Raw genomic sequence first — 22851 nt, forward strand, 5'->3', positions numbered from 1 at the left:
TAACTTCATGGTACAGCCATACCTTAAAACGATTGAACAACTAGGAAAAAAATGTTGTCCCTACAAGCACGGTCGATGGCTTCTCTCCTTAGATGGGAACAATACGGCGATGCTACTTCTGCATATAAACGTGCTGCACGAGAGACGAAAATCCCAGGCAGAATCCGAAGAAATTCCGAAATATCGTTGATGGCAATGAACGATCCGGGATCTCCTTGAGCAGCTGTCATAATAACTTTCTTCCCGATCATCAGTGTGCTCGTACTTTGAACTAAACCTTCGCTGACGTGTGTTTTCAATAATCTTTACAGCAATATTCCGCTAATGTCGCGCTACATGGGAATGAACCCCATTACTATTGATACACTCTAGGAGGCCCAACTAATTGACTCACTACCATGTCATTCAGTGTTGACTCAGACATGATTAATTCAAAGTTCCTAAAGAATAAGGTCACATATTCGTAAATCTTCTAAACAAATATTTTGATTGCAACAGTCACCGCAGGAGAGACAGAGGAAACGAAGGGAAATGGGAGCACACACTCAGATTCACAACGAACTGATGTGGGGTGAGAGTAAAGCTGGTGCATATCGCCACGAAATTAACTCCACAAATGCACAGAAAATTCAATGTATTAACGTGCTTGCGGATATGAACGAAATGATAACGGTACGCACACTGCGCAGCGGTACACTGTACTCAACAGTCAGTGTGTCAATGCGTCACTGTGTGTCACTGTGTCAACGTTTTGGCGGGGAAGTGCTGGTTGCGGTTCGAGCACCGATGTGTACATTGTGATGCTTGGGTCGCATTCCTGCTTTTCTTGTCAAGGGTGGTTATGAACTCTTAGTACCGGTACTCCTTCATCTTTTTAATTTATCGTCGCGATCTGGTGTGTTTCCTAGTCTGTGGAAAAAGGCTGTGATAGTACTGGTTCATAAATCTGGTTCTGTTACTGCGACAAATAATTACCGTTACGGTACCGTTATGTAACTTTTCAAAGGTATTCGAAATAATAATTTACTCAAGAGTGGTTATTTATTTTAAACAACGATAGATGATGCTCAACATGGCTTTATGTCAAGCAAATCGGTGTAAACAAATTTAGTTGAATTTGTAGAGTACTGTGCCCCCTAGCTATGTAATGAATTGTGGCCAGGTTGACATTGTGTATTTTGACCTAACAAAAGCTTTTGACCGTGTCAATCATGTACTACTACTCGACAAGCTGCTCAAGTATGGAGTGTGTGCCAGCCTTTGGCTTTGGGTTAGGTCATATTTGGACTCGCGGAAAAATGTTGTGCGAGTATTTAGCAGTTACTCTGATGAATATATCTCCTCGTCCGGTGTACCGCAGGGTTCAAATCTCGACATTAATCTCTTTCGCTCTGTGTGTACTATTGATGACTGTAAGTTTCTTCAAGATGATGTTGGAAGTATAGGTATTTGGTGCCGTCACAATGATCTTTTCTTTAATGCTACTAAGACGAAAGGCTCTTAACATTGTCCCGAAAGAGAGATATTATAAAATTTTGTCATTGAGGACGACATCATTTGCCGCGTGTCAGGAATCCGCGACTTGGGTGTATATATAGATTATTTGTTGTCGTTCAGAGATCATGCATGCTTAACTACAAATGCGGCAATGAAATTACTTGGAGTAGAATCTCGTATAACTCGACACTTTAGAAATTTTGATTGTCTTATATACCTGTTCTGGATTATTGTTCGCTGAAGATTAGAGCTTGCTTCGGTTGTATGGAACTGTCTCCCCAACACGTGTTCGTGAAAAATTGAAAATGTTCAGAGACGCGTTGTCCGCTTTGTTTACGACAGATATTTGGGGCGTACATGTTGTTATAATTATGAAACTTTGTTGGGCAAGCCGCAGACACGAACGTGATATTCTTTTTGTTTAAAGTTGTTAATGGTGTCTTATTTTTTAAGGACTTCTTTGCTGCTCTAGCATTTCAGGTGCCGTCTAGACGTTCCCGACAGGTGTCGCTATTTTATCCACTAAATCAATTGAAGCTTTTACGATCATCCAGGTTGCAAATTGCTTACAACCATATGCCACACGATGTTGATATTTTTAACACATTTTCTCGATTCAGGAGTTCTTTTAAGCTATTAGAGTGATTCTAATGTCGGATGTTGTTTTGAGACTCGGATGCTTCTTGTTTACAATGTGTCCCATTACAAGGCTCGATGCCGTTATGTGCACATCTAAATCAAACAAATGTCAAATGTCAATGAATTATGTAATGATCACCATTACAATCTGTACAGCATTACACCGAGAACAATCAATATAATGCTATCGCACTGAACACTGTGCTGCCACACAGAGTAACGTTACTGTGCATTACTGCAGTGTTGTGCGTAACCGTAATCGATAGTCTTACCCCGTTACCGTAATCGATACTCTTTGGTATCATATAGCGCGGATCGCGATACCTTTTTACATCGGTGCCTGAAATCGGTGCAAAGCCAATGAAGTAATAAGGGAAGAAAACTAGCTGAAGCTCTTTCGCTGTGCGCAGAACACATGTTTATACGTCCCAAATGTCGCCACACCAGCACTGGACAGTTGTTTCGGCCTTATTGGGCCATCGTCAGCAGCGCGCAGGTGGGCGACGTTTGAGCGAGTTGCTTTGGAACGTCACGTTGAACGTTATGCCCTCCCGTCAGGGTGAGGGACTCACCTCTAAAAGCCCAGCGCAAAGCCAGTGAAGTAATAAACAACGGTAAATACGTTTTCGGTTTCTCTGTGTGACGCTTTTCGAATTCCAGTTTGGGCGGTCTCATAAGATTCATACCAGATTAATGTGTCACTGTCAAGTGTCACCGTTTTCAGAATGCATGTACCGTTAAAGGGACCGAAAAGTGAATATAAACCTATCGAAACTTTATGTTCAGCGAAAAGCTTCAGCCTTCAAAAGCTCAAATATCAAAGAACTCCGCTGAAATCGCTGTAGTTTTTCTGTAATCGAATTTTCGATCGCATCGAATTTTGAATTTCCTACTAGGTCCCTGGACCTAGTAGGAAACCGAGCAGTCTGTCAACAATTGCATCACCCCGCGCCATCTGTCGAGGACGCATGTAATACGCGCGCTTCTGGTCGATAATCTGGCGAAAACGAAAATGGCAAAAGGCATTTGTGACCACTTTCTATGTCTAGAATGTCGAACCTCTGGAACATGAGTGCGCTGGAATTCGGCATTCGAGGACACATCGCTCACACAGAACTTCTGTTGGTGCGATAGCGTGGTGGAATGTGTGTGCTTCGCAGCAGAACATTCCTCGTCCAGAGATATACCGGAGGCACATTCGTCTTCGCCAGTCCTTCACCGTGCCGTGAACACGGACCGCTTTGTGAAATTTACATGTATCAGGGAGAAGCACTTGTGTAAGCCGAAACAAGCGCTGTTTTTTCATCGTGCAGGTGTTCATGTGGGAAATGCAAACCGATGGATACTATGGACCAGACTTTTTGCTGCCGAGAGGTAGAGAATGCGTGTGAAAAGCAGACAGACAATCGCATCACAACTAACGAACATTTCGAAATACTATGCCTTGACACCAAAGTACTGCGAGTGTCTTTTACATACATCCGAGAAACCGAAGGGCATGGAAACAAACTCGCAGCGCGCTGTGGTCTTTACGCGCTACTTGGACGGCAAACTGGACGGAAAACCCTTATTTCCAGGTCCCCCAAGGTCGCCATTTTCCCATGTATTTGTTCCTATCCCGATGCGTGCAATGCCGGAGGCCGCCCTTAGATACCCCATTGTTACCAGACGTTGGCTTGCGTTTGATTGTAGCGCGCTAAAGATCCAGTTGAAGCACAATCCAAGCCAGGCCAAGTCACCGAAGGAGAAATGGACGACTGCGCCTGCGGCGCCTGGTGTACGACAGGTACACTATGTGATGCATGCAGCCGTGCACTAGATCCTTCCGATCGCTCAATACGTTCAAAAACGGGACCAAAAAGTGAAACACGACACAGAAAGTTATTATACGCGTTGTATTTGGACATATAAAGACTAGATTCATTCGCAGAAACAACAAGAACATTTTGCCGCTAAACTTAGCGCGCTGAAGTGATCCGGAACAGCAACAGTGGGGTATCTAGTGGCGGCCTTCTTCGTTGCACGCTTTTCCGAGGTGAGTTTGGGGGACCTGCTTATTTCTGCACGAAATTCCGTTATATCACCTGTCGGGTATTCACAAGGCGGATATGGGGTGCTCTAAGAAAGTACAATAGAAAGTATTCTTCCTGCCTTAGTCGTGCATGCTATTAGCAGTGATGGGCAGTAGTTCAATTACATGTAGTTGAATTACTAGTTAAATTACTTTTCGAGTAGTTACTTGGTAATTATAACTACTCTGTCATATGTAGTTGCAGGTTGGTAGTTAAATTACATTTTTTGTAGTTAACTACTGTAGTTTAACTACGAAGCCGCGCCCGCGACCTCGTGGTGATCGCGCGAAGCCGTAGCAGACGCCTTAGCCCGAGGCACCCGCTTGGTCGCGGCCGGAGGCAATCCAATCCAAGTATTAGCGTTCTGGGTTGCAGCGAGCATGCGTTCGTTGTTGTTGCAGCATGTTTCACGTTCTTCTTCTTGTCGGCGTTATTGCCTGTGTCACTGTCGGGATGGACTCCTTCGTGATTGAGTACTGCTACAAGAATGTTAAGGTCAAGGAGGGAAGCGCAAACTTCACTGCAGAGTGCCGGTTTTGCCCCTGTCGTACGTTGTCCGGCAGCGTGAGAAGTTCCAGTAACTTCTTGAAACACGTGCGGGTGAGTAAATTCACTTGCGTTAATAAATGATCTGTGTATTCAAGTGCTTTGCTATAGACAATTTCCACCGATTAACGGCAACTCCTATTTTAATGGCAACGCGGCAGTGCACATTCGTTTAGGATTACCATTTTCTGTTCGCATTGCAAATACCCTCTTTCACTACATCGCGTGCACCTTTGCTGAGACATTTGGTTGTCGTGATCTACAAGGCGTCAACCATAAAAAATGTCCCGGCTCCTTTGTTTCTGAATGGCGTTGGACGATGCATACCCTGTGTTGATGTAGCAAATGGCGCGCACGCCTGTATGTGGTGAGATGTTGTTCGTACCTGCTCGCAGGACGTTTTCTTCTCTTTTTCTTTTTTGTTCCTACGCGTCTGTCGCCAGTAGTCATACTAGGTTGTGTGACGGTCTCTTGACGTTCCCGTTGTGAGGAAGATTTCAGTTTCTCGCCCGACAAATTTCCCAACGAGCTCCGATATGACCATTATTTTTATTCCTCTTCATCCTCAGGAGCAACATCCTGTCCAGTTCACGGACTACGAGAGACAAAAGAACAGCAAGAGACGAAAAAAGAAAGGGGACGTCGACGGTGCGCAAAGGAGTGCTGACTCGAACCAGGGTCCCCATGGCAGCAAACAAGCGAGCCTGTGCCAGATTGTGGAAAATGCGTGCGACAAGAAGATAACACAAGAAGCATTTGACAAAGCTGTTACAGAACTGATAGTCACTGACATGATGCCAACTGCAACAGTTGAGAGAACAGGATTTGAGAACTTCTGCAGAACAGTGGCTCCTAGGTTGTCAATTCCAAGTCGAAGAACAGTGGTGCGGCGCATAACAGCAATGTTCTATGAAAAGAAAACGGAGATAATTGAGGAAATCTCAAACGCACTGTGGGTGTCTTCAACAGCCGATCTATGGAGCTCTCATCATCGGGCATATATGGGAGTAACAGTTCACTATGTTGATGCAGCTTCCCTCGAGAGAAAGGGTTTCGTGATAGCATGCCGACGATTTAAGTATGAGCACACTGCTGAAAGGATTGCTGAAATGCTTATCGACATCTACAATGAATTCAGTATCATGGAAAAGGTCAAGGACTGCGTCACTGACAACGCAGCAAATTTTGCAAAGGCATTTCGTATGTTCAGCAGAGACTCTGCAACTTCTGAAGCCACTGTTGAGGAAAGTGACGAGGATGAAGAAGATATCACCGACATGTCTGAATCAGTGGAATGCGAAGAAATTTTTGGATTGCTGAACAGTGTTACTGACGACGATGCTGGTTTGACTTCACTGCTTCCTCCGCAAAAGAGGTGTGCAAATCATTTACTCAACTTAGTCGCCTCGGTGGATGCTCCCAAAGCAAGGTCAAATCCGGCGTACAAGAGCGCACATGACAGAGCGATGGGAAAAGTGCAGGCCTTGTCAAATGCGGTACATCGGAGCACAAAGATGTCCGATATTGTCCACAGGGTAACAGGAACAACATTCATCAACCCCACATCTACAAGGTGGTCTTCGGATTTTGAAGCTGTAAAACGCGTGCTGGACATTGGGATCGACAAAGTTAAACAGTGCAGCTCAGAAATGAAACTGAAAGGTGATTCAATGACCGAGTCCGATTTCTGTTTTCTCGAAGCGTACGTAAAGGTGATGGCTCCAGTGGCTGCTGCAATGAAATTGCTTCAAGGGGAAAAGGACTGCTTCCTGGGGCATGTGATCCCAATGGTCCTCGGAATCAAAACCAAGCTAAGTGCCATCTGTAAAGTAAAGTACAAAATCGTTGTTCCCCTCATAAATGTTCTGCAAGTGAGTCTCGATGAGAGATTCCGAGACATCCTGCAAAGTGATGAATACAAAATTGCTACCGTGTTGGTACCAAGGTTCAAGATGTCGTGCATTTCGCAGTCTGGCGAACTTACTACAAAGGAAAAGGTCATTGCAGCAATCGAAGAGGTCCTCCGGAAGAGTGAACAAATGAATGACAATGAGGGCATGGACCTTGGATTGGACACAGTGAGTCAGAGCTCAACATTGGACAGCCAGGACGATGACAATTTGTTCAGTTTTGTGGACAACACATGCATGCAAGATATGCGTGTTGCATCAACCACGCATGACAAGATTGTGTCAGAGTTTGAGTCGTACCTCTTGGACAAGCGAACAGATACGAAAATTTTGCACACCTACCCTTGTTTGAAAGCATGTTTTGTCAAGTTGAACGCTTCACTGCCCAGTAGTGCAGTTGTTGAAAGGTTGTTTAGCTTAGCTGGCCAGATATTGACACCGAGAAGGTGCAGAATTTCGGACACACTGTTCGAAAAGATGGTGGTGCTGAGATCACTGGCTTCGTCCGCTAAGAATCTGATTCAAGCGTAAGCACAGCCAGCACAAGGCATTGGTGCTTTTGTGATATAATTTGGAAGCTGTGTGCAGAGTCACCGATGCCAGTTCAGTTAGAGCACTGGACTAGTGTTATGTCAGATGAATAGTAATGTGGCATTACAAAGGTGATGGCTTCGCTTAAACTGTAATGCGACTTTGGGCTGAACAGCCAATTTTTCTTAATAGTTCACTATGTTAACACCTCGTTAGTCAACTTGCCCAAAGGAACAGGAAGGCCTGAAAATATTTTCCTTTGTTTTGTTGAATTGCCTTCTGGAAAAATTTGAAGCTCACTGGAGCACTAGAAGAGTTTTGTATCTGCTCTGTACCAATTTATGACCGCAGACAGGTGAGCGCTTTGGGACTCAGGGGCACCAGGATGGTGTGAACGCATTACGAATGTACATCGAATTAAATTATTACTTCAACCGATATTGCTGTCTATTATTACTTATTAGTGACACCTTTATTGTTCTTACAGCCATTTTCCACAAAGTAGTTGGAAAAGTAATTGAAACTACTTTGTAGTAGTTACAAATATAGTTTAATTACTTTTTGCAAGATGTAGTTAATTAGTAATTCCAATTACTTTTAAGGGAAGTAGTTAGTAGTTGTAGTTAAACTACCTCATGAGTAGTTACTGCCCATCACTGGCTATTAGGGACGCTTTCCTCATCAGTGTGCAGACTTGTAGAAATGTATATATTGATGTCAGCAACTTTTCATTTCTTGCTTGCTGCAAGTTTTTCTGATTACTTTTTCTTTGTAGTCACAGCATGTTGTTATTAGTTTGTTCCTGGAGGGTTAAGTAACATGGGGGCATATCTGTATTTGTAGATTATACTCATGTCTTGTATATATGAGTAAATATGGTAATTTGCATCCGTGTCATTCAGCTGAACTGTGTTCATAAGCTTTTAAAATACTTCTTATTGACCAGGTTTCCTAATGCCAATTAATATTTGAACCAGATTGAGATTTAACACTTAATTAACTCTGTTCTGCTAAAAGGAGTACTTGTAACTGATTCATTATCATGTCAGCAACTAACATTTGTAGAGAAGGACTTGAGGTCTGACTTCAAGTATTAGCAACCCTTGATCTGGGTTTAAAGTTAACCACGCCGCATAGATGTGGGCAATATAGTACTTCAAAATGGCTAAATAATTGATTGCATATGTTCATTGTTACTGTAATTGAGATGTACTTCTGTAAAGTACTTTTGAAAGCCCTGTAAATTGAAATTGGCTTCAGTGTACACGACAAACGCTTCGTAACATTTAATTGAAATATAATATAAGAGCAGATGCAACGTTTTGTAACAACTAAAACTATATCGTTCTTTTTTATTGTCTAGGGATTTAGGAAACAGAGTAGGAATTCCTGCCCTCTGATGTTTTGACGTACTTGATAGAGTTGTAAAACCTGCAACAAAATAAACAAGAGAAGTATAAACAAGCTAGTTATATTTTACAATTTGTTCACTTTTGTTTTCTCTGTTGATGAAAAGATTACGGGAACAATAATGCTGCATATCCAACAATGACCTGTCATCTTGATGAAGATGAGAACTTTTCTTCAGGCATGCTAAGTGAGACAAAAGAAATGTACAACGAAGGTTGTACAAAAACAGCAAATCTCCGTAGACTAAAATTTTATATATGTGGATGTTGCCACATCGTGTAGTTTCCATCCAAAAGTAGGACTCTGCAAGGTTGTTTGGTTGTTGTTGGTAGGTTGTTGGCATATGATGTGCTATACCGTTATACCACATCAGTATACAGGGTGTCCCGGAAAACGTGTCATTGAATTATAATAAAAAAACTACGCCACCTAGAATTACGCGGTCAACGGCATTTGTTCTTAACTAGGTTTTTGCCACCTGCTGATGTGAATGTCATGTACCGTAAGTTTAATTATGTAAGTATTTGCGAACGGAACTCGGAAATTTGCCAAGTAAAGATCACTTTTTCATCCCATCAATATGAAGAGCGTGCCGAATTCACTCAAGTTCATGATAATTGACACTGATATTGAAGAGCTATCCCATTGGAAAAAATAGCCGAACATCATTCTTTTCGTAGCACCGAACCATACCGCGCGACGGCTTTTTGAGCGCAATCGCTCTGAGTTCGACGAAAGGAGGTTCCCAAGCCAGCCCACAGAGTGATATTAGAAAAAGTGACAATTCCTTAAATTGGGAGAGGGAAAGCATTATCACAGCGAAAGTCGGACGCGATGAGCAATACCTGTGTTATCTCTTTCTGCGTTGCGGGAATGGGATGGGTTTCCAACCTCCTTTCGTCGGACTGACAAGGATTCCGCTGAAAAGTTTGTCGCGCGCTAGCTCCATAGAGCGTGATGTTCGGCTATTTTTTCTGATGGGATAGACCCTGAATATCCCCGTCAATTATCATTAATTTGAGTAAATTAGGCACGCTCTTCCCATTGGCGGGGTAAAAAAGTGACCTTTACTTGGCAAATTGCCAACTTCAGTTCACAAAAATTTACATAATTAAACTTACGTGACACGACATTCACATCAAGAAGTGGCAAAAACGTAGAAAGAACAAATGCCGTTGACCGCATGACTCTAGGTGGTGTAGCCTTTTAATCATAATTCAATTACACGTTTTCTGGGATACCCTGTTGATGAGGGGTAAACACAGTAGACAGAGTGATGGCTGCAAACTTCCAAGTGAAGATTTATTCAACAGAACAAGAAACCGAAAGCATGAGTAGAAAAAGGCAATGCCCATGCAAAGCACGGAGAACCACATTAATCTCTGAGAAGGTAAGATCGGGAGAGCAATAAAGATAAATGACAGTTTGTTCCGACATAGGGGAACTCTGCAAATTTAGGACCAATATGATGTGGTAACCTTGCATGGCTCACTGCAGCTGTGACACAGACTGAACAAGTCCAGTAGTGTGGCTTTAAGGCCGAATCACCCAACCCGCTCATGTCATCTCCTCGCGATGGATGGCGCCACGCACTGTTGAGCCACGTGATATTTCTGTACGAAAATCGGAAATGACGAATGCACGCGCGTTTGCGTGTCTATACGTTGTCTGACTTTGGGTACTGACGGCACGAGGAGCCCGCTGGCTGCTGCTTCTTCTTTTCAGGGTGTAGAGAAGAAAGAGATCAATAGTAAACACCTTGTAAAGGAAATTGTGTACACGAAAAGACATATATTACTCTTTGGAATGTGCGCCATTTACCTGTTTATATCAGAAAATTGCTTTGGAAGAGGGATTCAGAGAGCTTGCATTCTACATGTTGACGAAACCCACACGGTCTTTTTCTTCCGTCGTTACGACACAATGGCTGTAATAGCTTACCATGACCTGTACTATGGTGAACTATAGTTCACCATACCTGTCCTTCCGATGACTTACTTTTCTTTCGTTCGAACATATTAATTGCGCGACAGGCGGCAGCCATGATGGCTTTTAAGGAACCCTACCCACTGCTTCGAAATGTGTGGCGTAATGCACTTGTGTATGATGCCGAAAATAAAAGCTGTCGAAATATAAGTGTATTTATCGTAACCTTTTGTAATTTTTCTTTCCTCAAATTAAAGGGCGAGTGACTACACCTGATTATTCTCCTTTATCAAATTGTGGAGATGACACGTTCGCGAGTCCCACTGTTTACTGCGCATGATTTCTCACCACGCTACAATGTCTAAGCGATCCTCTTGCCCACCACCACCGATAAGTGAAGCGGATTGCAGTAAAGAGCGCCCCATTTTCTCTTTTTTCTTTTCTGATTAGTCGGCATCAGACGAGGCCAAGGCAGCCAAGGCTTCTAACGATCAACTAAGTAGCCAACATTTTCTAACATTTTATCTCTTCTGTTTTGTGAACTGTTTCGAAATTATCTGCGCACACACATACACAATACCTGTCATGCTCCGGCAACCAAAATTATCATTAAAAAAGCCAAAGAAACACAGCTTAGTGGCGGATTGCCTATAAAATGTCACACAGTTATCATTGTCTACTGCCATGCAAGAAATATTGCAAAGAAATTGTTCTCGACACGCTGACTTTGACGTGGATCAGCTGTGTCTTGCTAAACACATGTTACATCCAAGCCAAGCAGAGTCAAGGCTGTCCCTCTTGCAGTGCATTCTTCAAATAATGAAATCCTGCTTCGTACATTCCGTAGTTCGGTATGCCTTCACCTTACAACCAGGGATCGGAACCGGTATTTTTTTCGGTCCGGTTCGGGTTCGGGTTCAGGCATATTGGTTCGGTTCGGGTTTAGCTCCGCTGAACCGAAATTATCAGCTTGAACCGGTTCAGGTATATCGGTTCGGTTCGGGTTCGGCTCAGGGAGAACCCCCCCACCCCCGCACATACAGACAAAAAAAAAATCTGTCAGCGGTCGGGGCATTTACAGGGATTGGAACAGTTACTTTTTTCGGCATCGGTTTAACCGGTCCACGGGTAGTAATTTTGCTACATGCAAGCAAGCTTACGCTCACCGTACACGATTGTAAGAGAAAGGTGTGAGATAACCGTTCAGGTGAGCAAAAAAAAAAAAAGGTCGGTCAGTAGTACAATTAATTCACCTCTGAACCGATTCCCGAACCGGTAACCGTATCAATTTTTTTCGGTTCAGTTCCGGTTCGGCTCAGGACAAGCAAAAAAATCGTTCGGGTTCGGTTCGGTTCGGGTTCGTCAGAAAATAACGGTTTTTTCCGGTTTTCGGTTCGGGTTCAGTTTCGGTTCCGATCCCTGCTTACAACCTGCGACGGAGTAGTAAGGACAAACGTGGACAACAGCTACAGCAGGTCCTGAAGATCACTCATTTCCACAGCATCTTCTCTCAATTTCATATGCCTTGTTACACGGGGATCGATTATTTCTGGCATCAGGTATTGAGGTAGAACTTTTTGAGCTGGGGCAACAGGCATTCCCACAACGATGGGTCTTTTCTTATTGTAAGTACCTGCATGTCCGTGGGTGACCAGATCCCAAGCTTGCAATAACTTCTCTTAGTTATATTTAATTGCGCTTGGATCTGATAAAAGTATTTATGTGATCGCGGCAGGTACAGTAAACCTTCTTTGGAAACTTTGACACCAATGGCATGTCTTTTAGCAGTCTCCAAGATGGACGGGTAGTTTTGAGCGCTTGCAGGGCATTTGATCTCAAGGATGCCATCGTCATCAATAAGGCGATCGGGGCTCGTGGCCACGTACGGCGTGTCAGGATTCACAAGAGGACCACACCGCTTCACCACACAGGCTGGATTTCTGGCTTGGAATACCGAAGCTGCCTCATTCTCGTGGTCCATACCGTATTGGCAATCCCTGCTCTGGAATGACCTGGGATACAATATCTGCTTCACAATTGACGAGTAGTTGAAAGTCGCTCGATGCGGCCGACATATGCTGTAAATCGAGGTGGAAGGTATCCTCTGCTTTCTTTCTGCACGCCAAAGTGAGCACTGACTTTGTTCCAGCGTAGATTCCTGGAGGGTGTTCGCTTCGTGGGCTGTAAGTCTTATTTTGTCAGCTAGCTCTTTAGCTTTCTGCAGAAAGATGGTGTTCTCGAGGTCCGGCCTTTGTGAATCTGGCCCATAGTCCTTGTCTCCGGCGACGCTTGAAAATTTTGGCATCCTGCAGGGATTGTCACGACGCACCGCTTTTCTGCGTGCCTTGCGTTCGTCTCGTCTCTTTCTTTCTTCTATTATCTTGATCAACGAAGACGCCGGCCTCTTCCCGGATGACTTCTGCAGGTAGAATGCGTGCCACTTTGCGATTCTCATGTTGTATGCAATGGCTGCAAGGCGACACCTATTTCCATACTCCCTGCCTTTCGCAAAGTCCACACGCTTTCCGCCTACTGTACAAGCAACCATGCTCATGTATGTCTCAGCCGCATTGCTTGTTGCGTCCAGAAGGAGCATGTCACTCCTGTCAGCGAGTATATCAATGGCCTTTTGAATTTCTACCATCATGCCGGATCGTATTAGAAGCCTGCCCTTTTCGGTCCGTCGTTCGTGTTCAACCGCATCACCTCTCTTGATGGGACAATGCTCAGAGGGACAGCCGCTGTGGATGCCGAAAGCATGATACGGGCCGTTTTTCAGTTGGTGACGTAGCCTCCGTATCGCTTCAGGCGTCACAGCGTGGGTGTTTTGGGCATGTCGTCTAACCGTGGACCTCGCGAGACCCTTTAGAATACGGATATTCGCTCACGACAAAATCTTCCTGGCTTCACTTCCATCTGGTGATGTGAATGCTTTGGTGTCTTTTGCAGCGATGTACAGTCTTTTAGTGTAATTTTTGACCAGGTGATTCACGCATTCAACTTTCTTTACCAATCGACCGTATGAAACTTGTGTTTGAACAGCAACGAAAACGCTGCTATCTCCATCGCCAATTAGTGTCGTATATCTGATTCCGTACATTCGTTCACTTTCTTGGAAACCCTGGACGATAATGTCGCGCTCCATTGAGGTCGAAGATGAAGACCAGTTGCGTGCACAGGTGTGTGGAAAAGGATCTTTCCCTTCAGCCTCCGCACGTTGACAAAGAGTGCAATACTTGTTCCTGACGCCAATGTACAGTATCTTTCGTGAATATTTGCCGACGATAACCGCGACACCGCTGTTTGCATTGTAGCTGCGCCCAAAAGACCTCTTACTCCATCCTCCGTCCACTATGACCGGAATCTGCCAAAAGCCGTCAGGATCAGGACATTCTTTACGTTGCTTCGCCAATTCGATTTCCTCTTGAGCGGCAGCCTTCATAGAGTCCAACGTTGCAGCGTGCAAAATCTCGCCAACTTTGTCCTCGCACTTCTGATACAATTTGTAAGAAAGGAAGGGAAGGCCAACTGACGCTGTAAGTTCTCGGGCTTGAGTGAACCCAATTCCGACCGCGAGACATCCTAGAACAATATCGGCATTGATGCTGTTTTTCGAATCCAGTGGAGGTTGTGTGCGCACAAAATGGCTAAAGGTGCAGAGAGGTGATTTGGTGCAGCGATATTCCAATGTGACACTCAGCCCCACTCTAACTTCTTTGTAGAACCGTAGCCGGCCACAAAACACGCATTCTTGTGAATGAGTAACAGCAGCTTTTCCATATTCCTCAATCACTTGTTGAAAGTTGATGACTAGGGTGGCTCGTTCACCATCTGCGGTTTGTGACACCATCGACTGGCTTGTGTTGACAGGGGTTTCTGGAAAGTCGCACACAGAGGTTGCGGACAACGATGCCGTACGAGGCGGGTGCCGGTTGTCGTCGTTTCCCGATCTGCCGTGAACACTCGACGCGGATGCTGGTAGTTCCAGATCACTTCTCTGCGACTGCTGCCGGTTATCACTGCCTGCGTCGTTGTTATCGCAGACGTGACGTGGCATAAAAGTACATTCCTGTGGCTTTCCCGTGTTTGGACGTTTTGGGGTAGACACCCATTGTGCTTCAGTGTCCATCACGTCTGCATCAAATGCACAGGACTGATCCCTAGAGGTGAAATTACAAACAAAGACCTGTAAGCGTATGTGAGAGTAGGTGACGCTCACGCGTTTCCTCTAATAAAGTAAGGAATAGTATACCCAACATGGGTCAGCAACAACGCGCTGCAAGCGCAAATGCTGCATCTGGTCATTACTCACTTTCCAAGCTAAAAAGGAAACACGAAGTGAACTTTTATTTTATTTTATAGTTTGCTTTTTTTTTCTTTTTTGCGGTGCATCTCGTGCTTTACTTACGAACCAGTTTTGCACTCCTTTGGGGATGTTTCCACTTTAGGGATCGGACAGCTATAAATTGTCATGCGACGCCTACCTGTCAGAGTTTTCCGCCAATGATGTGGCAACAAGCCGCATCCTCTTGCGAGCTGTGGCAATGCTCCTTGCTCTTTTCGTTCGCTTCCTTGCCTTTGATGGACGTTTTCTTGATCTAGTCATTTGTGGATAGGCGGATCGTACGCAACTGGGGAACTTTCTTAAGAGTAAAACTTGCTAGCACCAACAACGGCAGCTTTTTTATTTAGTTGAGACACTATACGATCCCTAATACGTTTCGTGAGCCAGAGGTTCAACTAACTGTTTCAGTCACGAGCCCTTGAGTGACATAGAGGATATGTTTGCAAAGAAAAACGAAGTCGGAATTTGTAATGTAGTTTGATTATCAGACAGTTTGCCCTGCACGCGCTTGCTCGCGCACCTTCTCCCGTCCCCTCTCCCAGCTAGGTGCGAAAGCCGAGGTCCCTCTCCCAAAGCGGAAGCTGGATGTGGTGGCAGCACAGTGCAGCCCCGGCGAGCAGACGACAAACAGCCAAATTTATGTCCACTTCACCGCGGAAACTTGAGTACCTTGACACGAAACTTCAATTGAAAGGTGATCAGAATCAACATTTGCACTGCTGGACACCATTCTGAAAAGGAAAATTTTCTTCACCGACGTTATACCGACCGTTTTCATGCTAGTTCCATAGGGCTCAATGTATTTGTTTCCAAGGAAGCAAAAAAATGTATAAATTCAACCGTGTGCAGAAGATTAATTAAAAAGGTGTCAATACCTACATGGTATCTTCCATTATTTTGTGCCCAGAGTTTGGCTACCTAAAAGCAGTGGTTTGCGAGATGAACTGGGCACCGTGATACCCATAGAGATTACATTGGGGTGATTCCGCCTTAAAGACAATTAACTTTCGCTGTTTCACTGGGCATTCAAGTGTAGAGGATGCATCTCTAGAAAATTAATTAGCGTTCCTTAGTCATAACTATACTTCAACAGGAAGCATTCTTCTACCCTTCAAACAAGCTAGTAGTTCTCATCAGTTTCTTCTCCTACTGTTGACGTCATACTAATGTTCTGCACATGTCCGAAGACTCCAAAAATGTCACAAAGTCTACAACACGTAACAAATCTAGTGCTTCCGTCTGTGGACTTTGCATACCTGCTTTCAGCTATTTGTCATTTCAACTTGAGTGCCTGAATCACACACACACGAATTAGTCTGACGCCACTTCAACACTGGAAGGCCCCTAAAATTAAATTTGTTGATGTTGACAATGTTGAGTACGGGACAAGTAGAATAACATAAGTTAAATGGAATACGTCATCGCTATACTATAATTTATACATGTGTGACGCCTGCACATACCGTGCAGGCATACCTGCCACATACCGTGCCTGCACATACGTAGATGTATTGTTGTATACAAGCTTCCAAGCTGTGGCTGCACATGCTGAGGAACTGCAGCCTCGTGTACGAAAGCTTGTACAGTAATAAATCTAAGAGCGTCTTCAGTGCTTTCTTTGTGTGTTTTTCAACTCGAGTATTGACTGCCCTTCTACGTCGTTGTGCTGCTTTGGAATAAGGTTCCGCGTTTCTGGTTTTAACCGAGAAACATACATCGGCACAGTTTTTCATCATTCGATTTTCTCCTAAAAACCGAATACATACGAACGTCCGTGGAAAAATTAGGGGATTAGTCCCTGCGAATATGCCCAAATCGCCTCTGCGTTCACCATTGAAGTACTTCCACTTCGCTGTGGATCAATAAAGTGTTCCTTTTGTGGTGTCTCACAGGGGTTAATTGGTTTTCGATTTTAAGGTTCCGCTAAGACGTACAGTTGCACACGCCATGAAACCGCCGAAAAACATACGCCGAATTTCGCCCTCAAATAAAAACTGAAAGTGCGAAACCATATATATGCTATATGTATCAAATAGAGCTTCCCCTAAAGTTTCCGAGACGTCTTTACGCGACAACGGATCTTACAAGTGGGGACACGCGTATTTGCTTACTTACGGGGGGACACATAATATTCTCCCATAATCCACTCGCCCTCTGCGTTAAAATGCTATTCTTCGAGGAAATATTTTTTACTAAAATTGTAGTCTTCATGTTATGTAGTACCGTGTCCGCACCGTACCCGTAGTACGAATGTATGCTCGAACCAAACACACGGATATTTTGTATTGAAGGTAGCCACATGATTGCCAAGCAGTCTTGAAAAACACAATTTTTCGACACATGTCATGCCATCTTTCGCATTTACCATCTGTAATCCAACAATCTCGCATACAATACACTAGGGAGTACTTAGACCATGACATGGAGAGGAAAGCCAAACCTTCATTCTCAGTACTACGGACGTAATGGTTATAGTATAACATCAGTCGATGAATGAACAACACTTTATTTTGGTGATAATGGATGGGCGTTTCATTCCCACAGGTGATACACCTGAACAACCGATGTTGTTTCAAGTGTGCCGACATGTATCCCAATGTGTTTTGTTTTTTTGTGCAGCCTTTCTCCCGATATGCTCTACACCCTTCAACTCGCAAGGACCAGTTGTACCTAATTGGAGCCATTGTGTTCTGCACGAGCCTATACTGGGTTCTGGGTAGCGCCTGGCGTTATTCTGTGTTCGTGTTGGAAACGCACTGGATGCTACTAGCCATCATCTACACTCTGCTCCTGTTTCAGACACTGTGCTGGTCTATCTTTGCCTTCATGAGCATCTGGTAATTGATTAATACTTGTTTAGTTCCCTTGTAAATCAAACTGCCCGACATTTATGCGCGACTAAAAACGTTCTACGAGGGGTGTTCAAGTCAAACTGGCACTTTTCATTTTTCGCAAAAGTAAAATGAACTTACGGACGACAAAATTAGTTTTATTTTTCAGCGTAATTTCCAGTGCACTGATGCAGTTGTCTCGGCGTTTCACGAGGGCTTCGATGCCAGCAGCGTAGAAATCCTTACCGGCGCGTACACAGTAAACTTTTTTACACTTTTTTGGTGTAAATGGCTTGTCCCATGGCGCACACCTTTTTGGTGTCGCCTTTACACTCAAATGATGGGTGTTTTCTAATACAGCCTTTAGTTAAGTGTATTCCTAACAAAACACTGTTATAATGGGTGTTTAAACACAAAAACACCCTTAAAATGGGAGTATTCTATTGAAAACACCTTTTATGATGGAATTATTTGCTAGCAAATATTCCCTCTCAAATAGTGTAATGGAAGCTTCCGCGGCAGCATACCGAGACCACTGGCCGAGACATACAGTTCGACGTTCTTGCTTCTATGGCAAGCAGCACCGCGAACACGGTGGACTTCCAGCCATGGTTCCATCGTAGAAGCTAAACCGGAATGCAATGTGTCGCAGGCACGCCTCGTTAGCTTGGTCAACGTGAGTGCAGAGGTATAAAGAGACCTCTGGCACCCTCAGTAGCCTATATTGGCGTGTCGGATGTATCATATACTGAAATCAAATTTGTTGGGGCACGTTCGTTACATGTGGTGGGGCGGGAAACGTTTGTAGCGGTGGCGGGAATGTGTGTTTGCAATTAACACCCACGCTTGCAACGAGTCAAAGATATAAGCTAAATTTCTAACATCCCTCCTTGTCAAATACTGTGTTTTTAACTCAGGTTATCGTCTATATTGTGATTACTTGCCACCATTTTTAACACCATACTCCCAATTCAAATGGGCTGTAAAAAAGCTGTATTCGACGGAAAACACCTGTTTCAACACCCCACTTTACACCCTTAATGATCCACATTGGATAAAACGTGGTGTATGTCGTTATTACACCTTTAGTAATGCTCTTTTTGCACCCTTTGCAGAATAGAAAAGGGTGCCTTTATAAGAATACACCTTTTTTGAGCAAATAAAGGTGTAAAATGATTTACTGTGTAGCAGCCATGATATTGACCTCGTCGTGGCAGCTGAAGTGGCGGCCCCCAATGAACGCCTTCAGTGGCCCGAAGATGTGGAAATCGTTGGGGGCGAGGTCTGGACTGTAAAGGGGATGTGGCAGCAACTCCCAGCCAAGTTCCTTTAAGGTGCGTGTCGTGTGATGCGCGGTATGCGGCCGTGCATTGTCCTGTACAAGGAGGACTCCTTTGGTGATCAAGCCCGGCCGCTTTTGCTTCAGCGCCTTATGCACATCCCTGAGAACCTGGCAGTATGCACTATTGATGGTGGTACCACTGGGCACAAAATCAACATGAACAACGCCAGCCTTGTCCTGGAAACTCGTGGCCATGAGCTTACCCGCAGACGGGGTGCTTCCGAAGTTCTCGGGAACTAGCGAGTCCGGACGCTTCCACTGTTTTGATGGGCGTTTAGACTTACACTCTGAACTCGGTACCATTTATTGTAACTTTTAGCAATGTGTAACCGTTATTTAGACGTAGATTTCCAAATATCGTAGAGGTTACACGTCCGATACCTCTATTTAGAGGTTAAACACGACTTGTAATGTGACATTGGAGGAACAATAAAGGTTACTTCAGAGTTCAACGGAAATCCAATCGTCGTAACTTATAAATGTACCCTTTATAGGGACGTTGTAACTTCTAAACAAATTCCGCGTTTGAATTCCCTTCGTTTGTTTTTCTAGTTTCTTTGCAAGGTAACCTGTATAAAAGGTACTGCCCAAAAGTCACTGTATTCTCGTTCAAGCCGCACATTCAATCATTCAGTACGAGAGTTTCGGATCAGTGTGCGTTACGTTATTGTCTCTGCGTCTGTACGAACTGCGGATCGTGTTCAGTATTGTGAAGAAAGCACAAGGTTGAAGTGACGGAACTTTATCAGGGTATTTTTGCGGTATGTTCACTACAAAGTTTTCGTAGTTCAGTTTTTGCTGGACAGTCTAGGAACACTAATCACAGCACAGTCTGTCTCGTCAACACGGTTCAACGGTTCAACACAGTGTGCATGTGTGTGTGTGTTACGTCCGTTATTTGCTTAGTCCTTGTGTTTTACTTCTTCGTGTGCTTCTGATTAACCATAGCCGCGTCGCTGACGTGTGATTCTGATATCAGAAAGGAATAGAAATGTTTTCGGCGTACTGGAGAGGGAGTTGCAACAACGCGAGGACTGTAAAGAGTGTAACTCCTTGAAACTGAATGTCGTTCACCACAGCTGAAGTGTTGGTATTGTGACGTCCTCGTGTTCTTGCCTCAGCTGTAGTTCCAGGTTTGCCAATTAAATAATACATATGCTCCAGTTGCAATTATTTCTTTCTTTCATTTGCTGTGCATGTGAATCTGTACATGTAGTGATCACGCGCTTTTCTCCACTGGATGCCTTTAGATGAATTACGTATATTATAACTATATGTTGCGAATGACAGTATGCGTTCTGCACTGATGAGAGCTCATTTTGAGCACCATTTGTTCTGTAGCGTCTGTGAAGAGGCGAGCGTCATAGCGACAGCCACGCCTGGCGAAACTAACTTTTACGTCGATGTGGCAGTTAGGAAACAGTAACCTCTATTTATAGGTGATCTGTGTAACGTTTATAGAGGGTACTGCCCATAGGTTACAAGGTAACTTCTGAAATAGAGGGTAATTTTTTTTTAAATTTTTACCCTTTACTAGAAGGTACCAAGTTTAGAGTGTTGGAGTGAAATGGTGCACCCACGTTTCATCGCAAGTGGTGATCCGATCAAGGAACGGCTGTCCTTCAGTGTCGAAACGGTACCTTAGCTCTTGTTTGATTTATTTCCAGTCTTTTCTGCCGGTCAAACACGGAGAGCTGCCTTGGGACCCAACGGGTACTAACATTCCAAAACTGGAGGTATTCATAAATGATAGTGTTCAATGTCACCACAGAGAGTTCCGTGTTTAGAGCCAGTTCGAGACATGTTATCCGTGGGTCCTTGAGGATCAGGCGCTCCACAAGTTGGATGTTCTCAGGAACTCTGACACTGGGCTCTGAGCCGCCCCGGGCGGGATCGTCCTGCACTGATGTAAGGCCGTCTCGGAACCGTTTGCACCACTCAAACGCTTTGCTGCGGCTAAGTGTATCGTGGCCATACTGAGCCTGAAGTCTTCTGTGAATTTCAGATGACTTCGCCTTCATTCACAAGAAATATCATGACAATTCGCTGTTCGATGTGCGCGCTACCTCGTTGTCGGCCATCTTGTCTAGCACGTGTCTTCTGTTTTGCACAAACTTTGGTCACCACGTGGTGAACGCAATGGCCTGTCGCGTGTAAAAAAGACGAAAAAGAAGTAGCGCGAACCATTTGTACACCCAGGAAACAGAATGTCCCCGTTTGACTTGAACACCCCTCGTATCATATGAGAGCTCAAAGGAGAATGTCGGTACATCGCGTTTGTGAGTTATTCCAGAAGTAGGAGAAACATGGGAAATATGAAAAACAAAGAGTGCAGTGTAATTTGCGTGAAGACAGGCCACCATGAGCCTCATGGGCACCAGCTGGAAGCTTTCTTGTTTGAGACGGCGGATGCGATGGCGACTGCGTGCAATGCAACATATTACGTCAACAGAATTGCCTCAGCATGCCTCGATTGCCATGAATTGCTTGCCTCGTTTGTGAAAGTAAAACGTCTTTCGGGAAACCGAATGTAGTCACACAAGCAACACAAAATATTGGACCCATATACTGGCTGGTCATTGGCGGTACGGGTCCAATATGGGGCCCGTTTCGCCAAGATTTTCCCCATATTGTGCAGTTTGAGCCAATATTGGGAAAATCGTGGCAATGTGGGACCCATATTGCCCGTGTACACCCCATATTGACTGAAAATATAGAAAATGGTACCTACCCGTGTTACACAAATGCCCAAGCAGCACGGCAAGATTGGACGGTGAAGCGTGTGAAATGTCCAATTCAATACGTCGTTACATCCAACAACTTCCCGCAGATGATACGCATTGTTCGAAACAGCATTGCATCTCAAATCCCATTGCAACATTCAGTAGAACTTGACAACTCAAATTTCCACATTCTCGTAGCAGCCGCCATCTTGCTTCGCGATGCCAATGCCACTTGATCGAACCGACTGAGAGTTAGCGCGGTTGTTTGAGCGAAATCATGCGTCCTACAGCTAGTGCGCATGCGCGACTGTCGGGTCGGGCTTTCATACGGACTAAAATGTCGCTGGTTACTCTAATAATAACGGAATAGCGGCAGGTCAAGTAAAAAACACAATGTTTGAAAGACACGTATGGCTCTTCTGTAAAGTTAGGTGCTTTCAAGTTACTGCAAGCAATGTGAGTTGCTCTTGCATATGTCCGTCACCGTCAAGAAAGTGTTTCGTTCCTTTGTACTCTCGGAGCGGGCTGGAAATTTTTGGCAAGGGGATGAAACTCGTGAGTTCCCTTGCAGAGTAAAGTGAGGCGCTGCGAGCTTTTCGCGTCATCGAACGTTGTGAAACGTCAGAATTTTTACATCGAAGCGCGAGTTCTCAACCGTCACGAGCCCATTGGCTCCTGAGGCTGCTTCCTCGGTATAAGAGCGCTCATTGGTTGGTTTGAAATTATGAAGTTTCCTTGGCGCGCTCAAGCTGGTGACGCCGTGTCGGAGGTGCCGGAGCAGAGCAGAGCAGCTCACCGTAAGTTTCGCAGCAGTGTTGCCAGGTCGACTGAAATTTCAGTAGATCTACTGGATTTCAGGTCGGTCTACTGAAATACTGAAAAGAGGTCAAAATACGCTTTAATCTACTGATTTCTTTTGCCTGAAACATGGTTTTACTTTGCGAACTCCAATTTACGTTTCCTGACACTGTCCGATTACATTATAGTTCGCGTACTAGCGGGAAAATCATGTCGTTCGTGCTGGGAGCACTATTTGAGTGCTACTAAAATCCCCAAGATAATTATTTTTGATACAGTGA

General features: G+C 44.4%; 1 protein-coding gene across 1 annotated transcript in view; it reads left to right on the top strand.

Annotated features, from left to right (window-relative positions):
* The window catches only part of LOC135392974 (E3 ubiquitin-protein ligase MARCHF3-like), a 46732-nt gene that overhangs the window by 19804 nt on the left and 4077 nt on the right, over positions 1-22851 (top strand). Inside the window, exon 3 of the mRNA XM_064623592.1 lies at positions 17496-17713. Within this exon, the coding sequence (XP_064479662.1) occupies positions 17496-17713 (218 nt within the window). The remainder of the gene's footprint in view (positions 1-17495; positions 17714-22851) is intronic.

The sequence above is a fragment of the Ornithodoros turicata genome, chromosome 4 (assembly GCF_037126465.1).
Source record: "Ornithodoros turicata isolate Travis chromosome 4, ASM3712646v1, whole genome shotgun sequence".
Taxonomy (NCBI): domain Eukaryota; kingdom Metazoa; phylum Arthropoda; class Arachnida; order Ixodida; family Argasidae; genus Ornithodoros; species Ornithodoros turicata.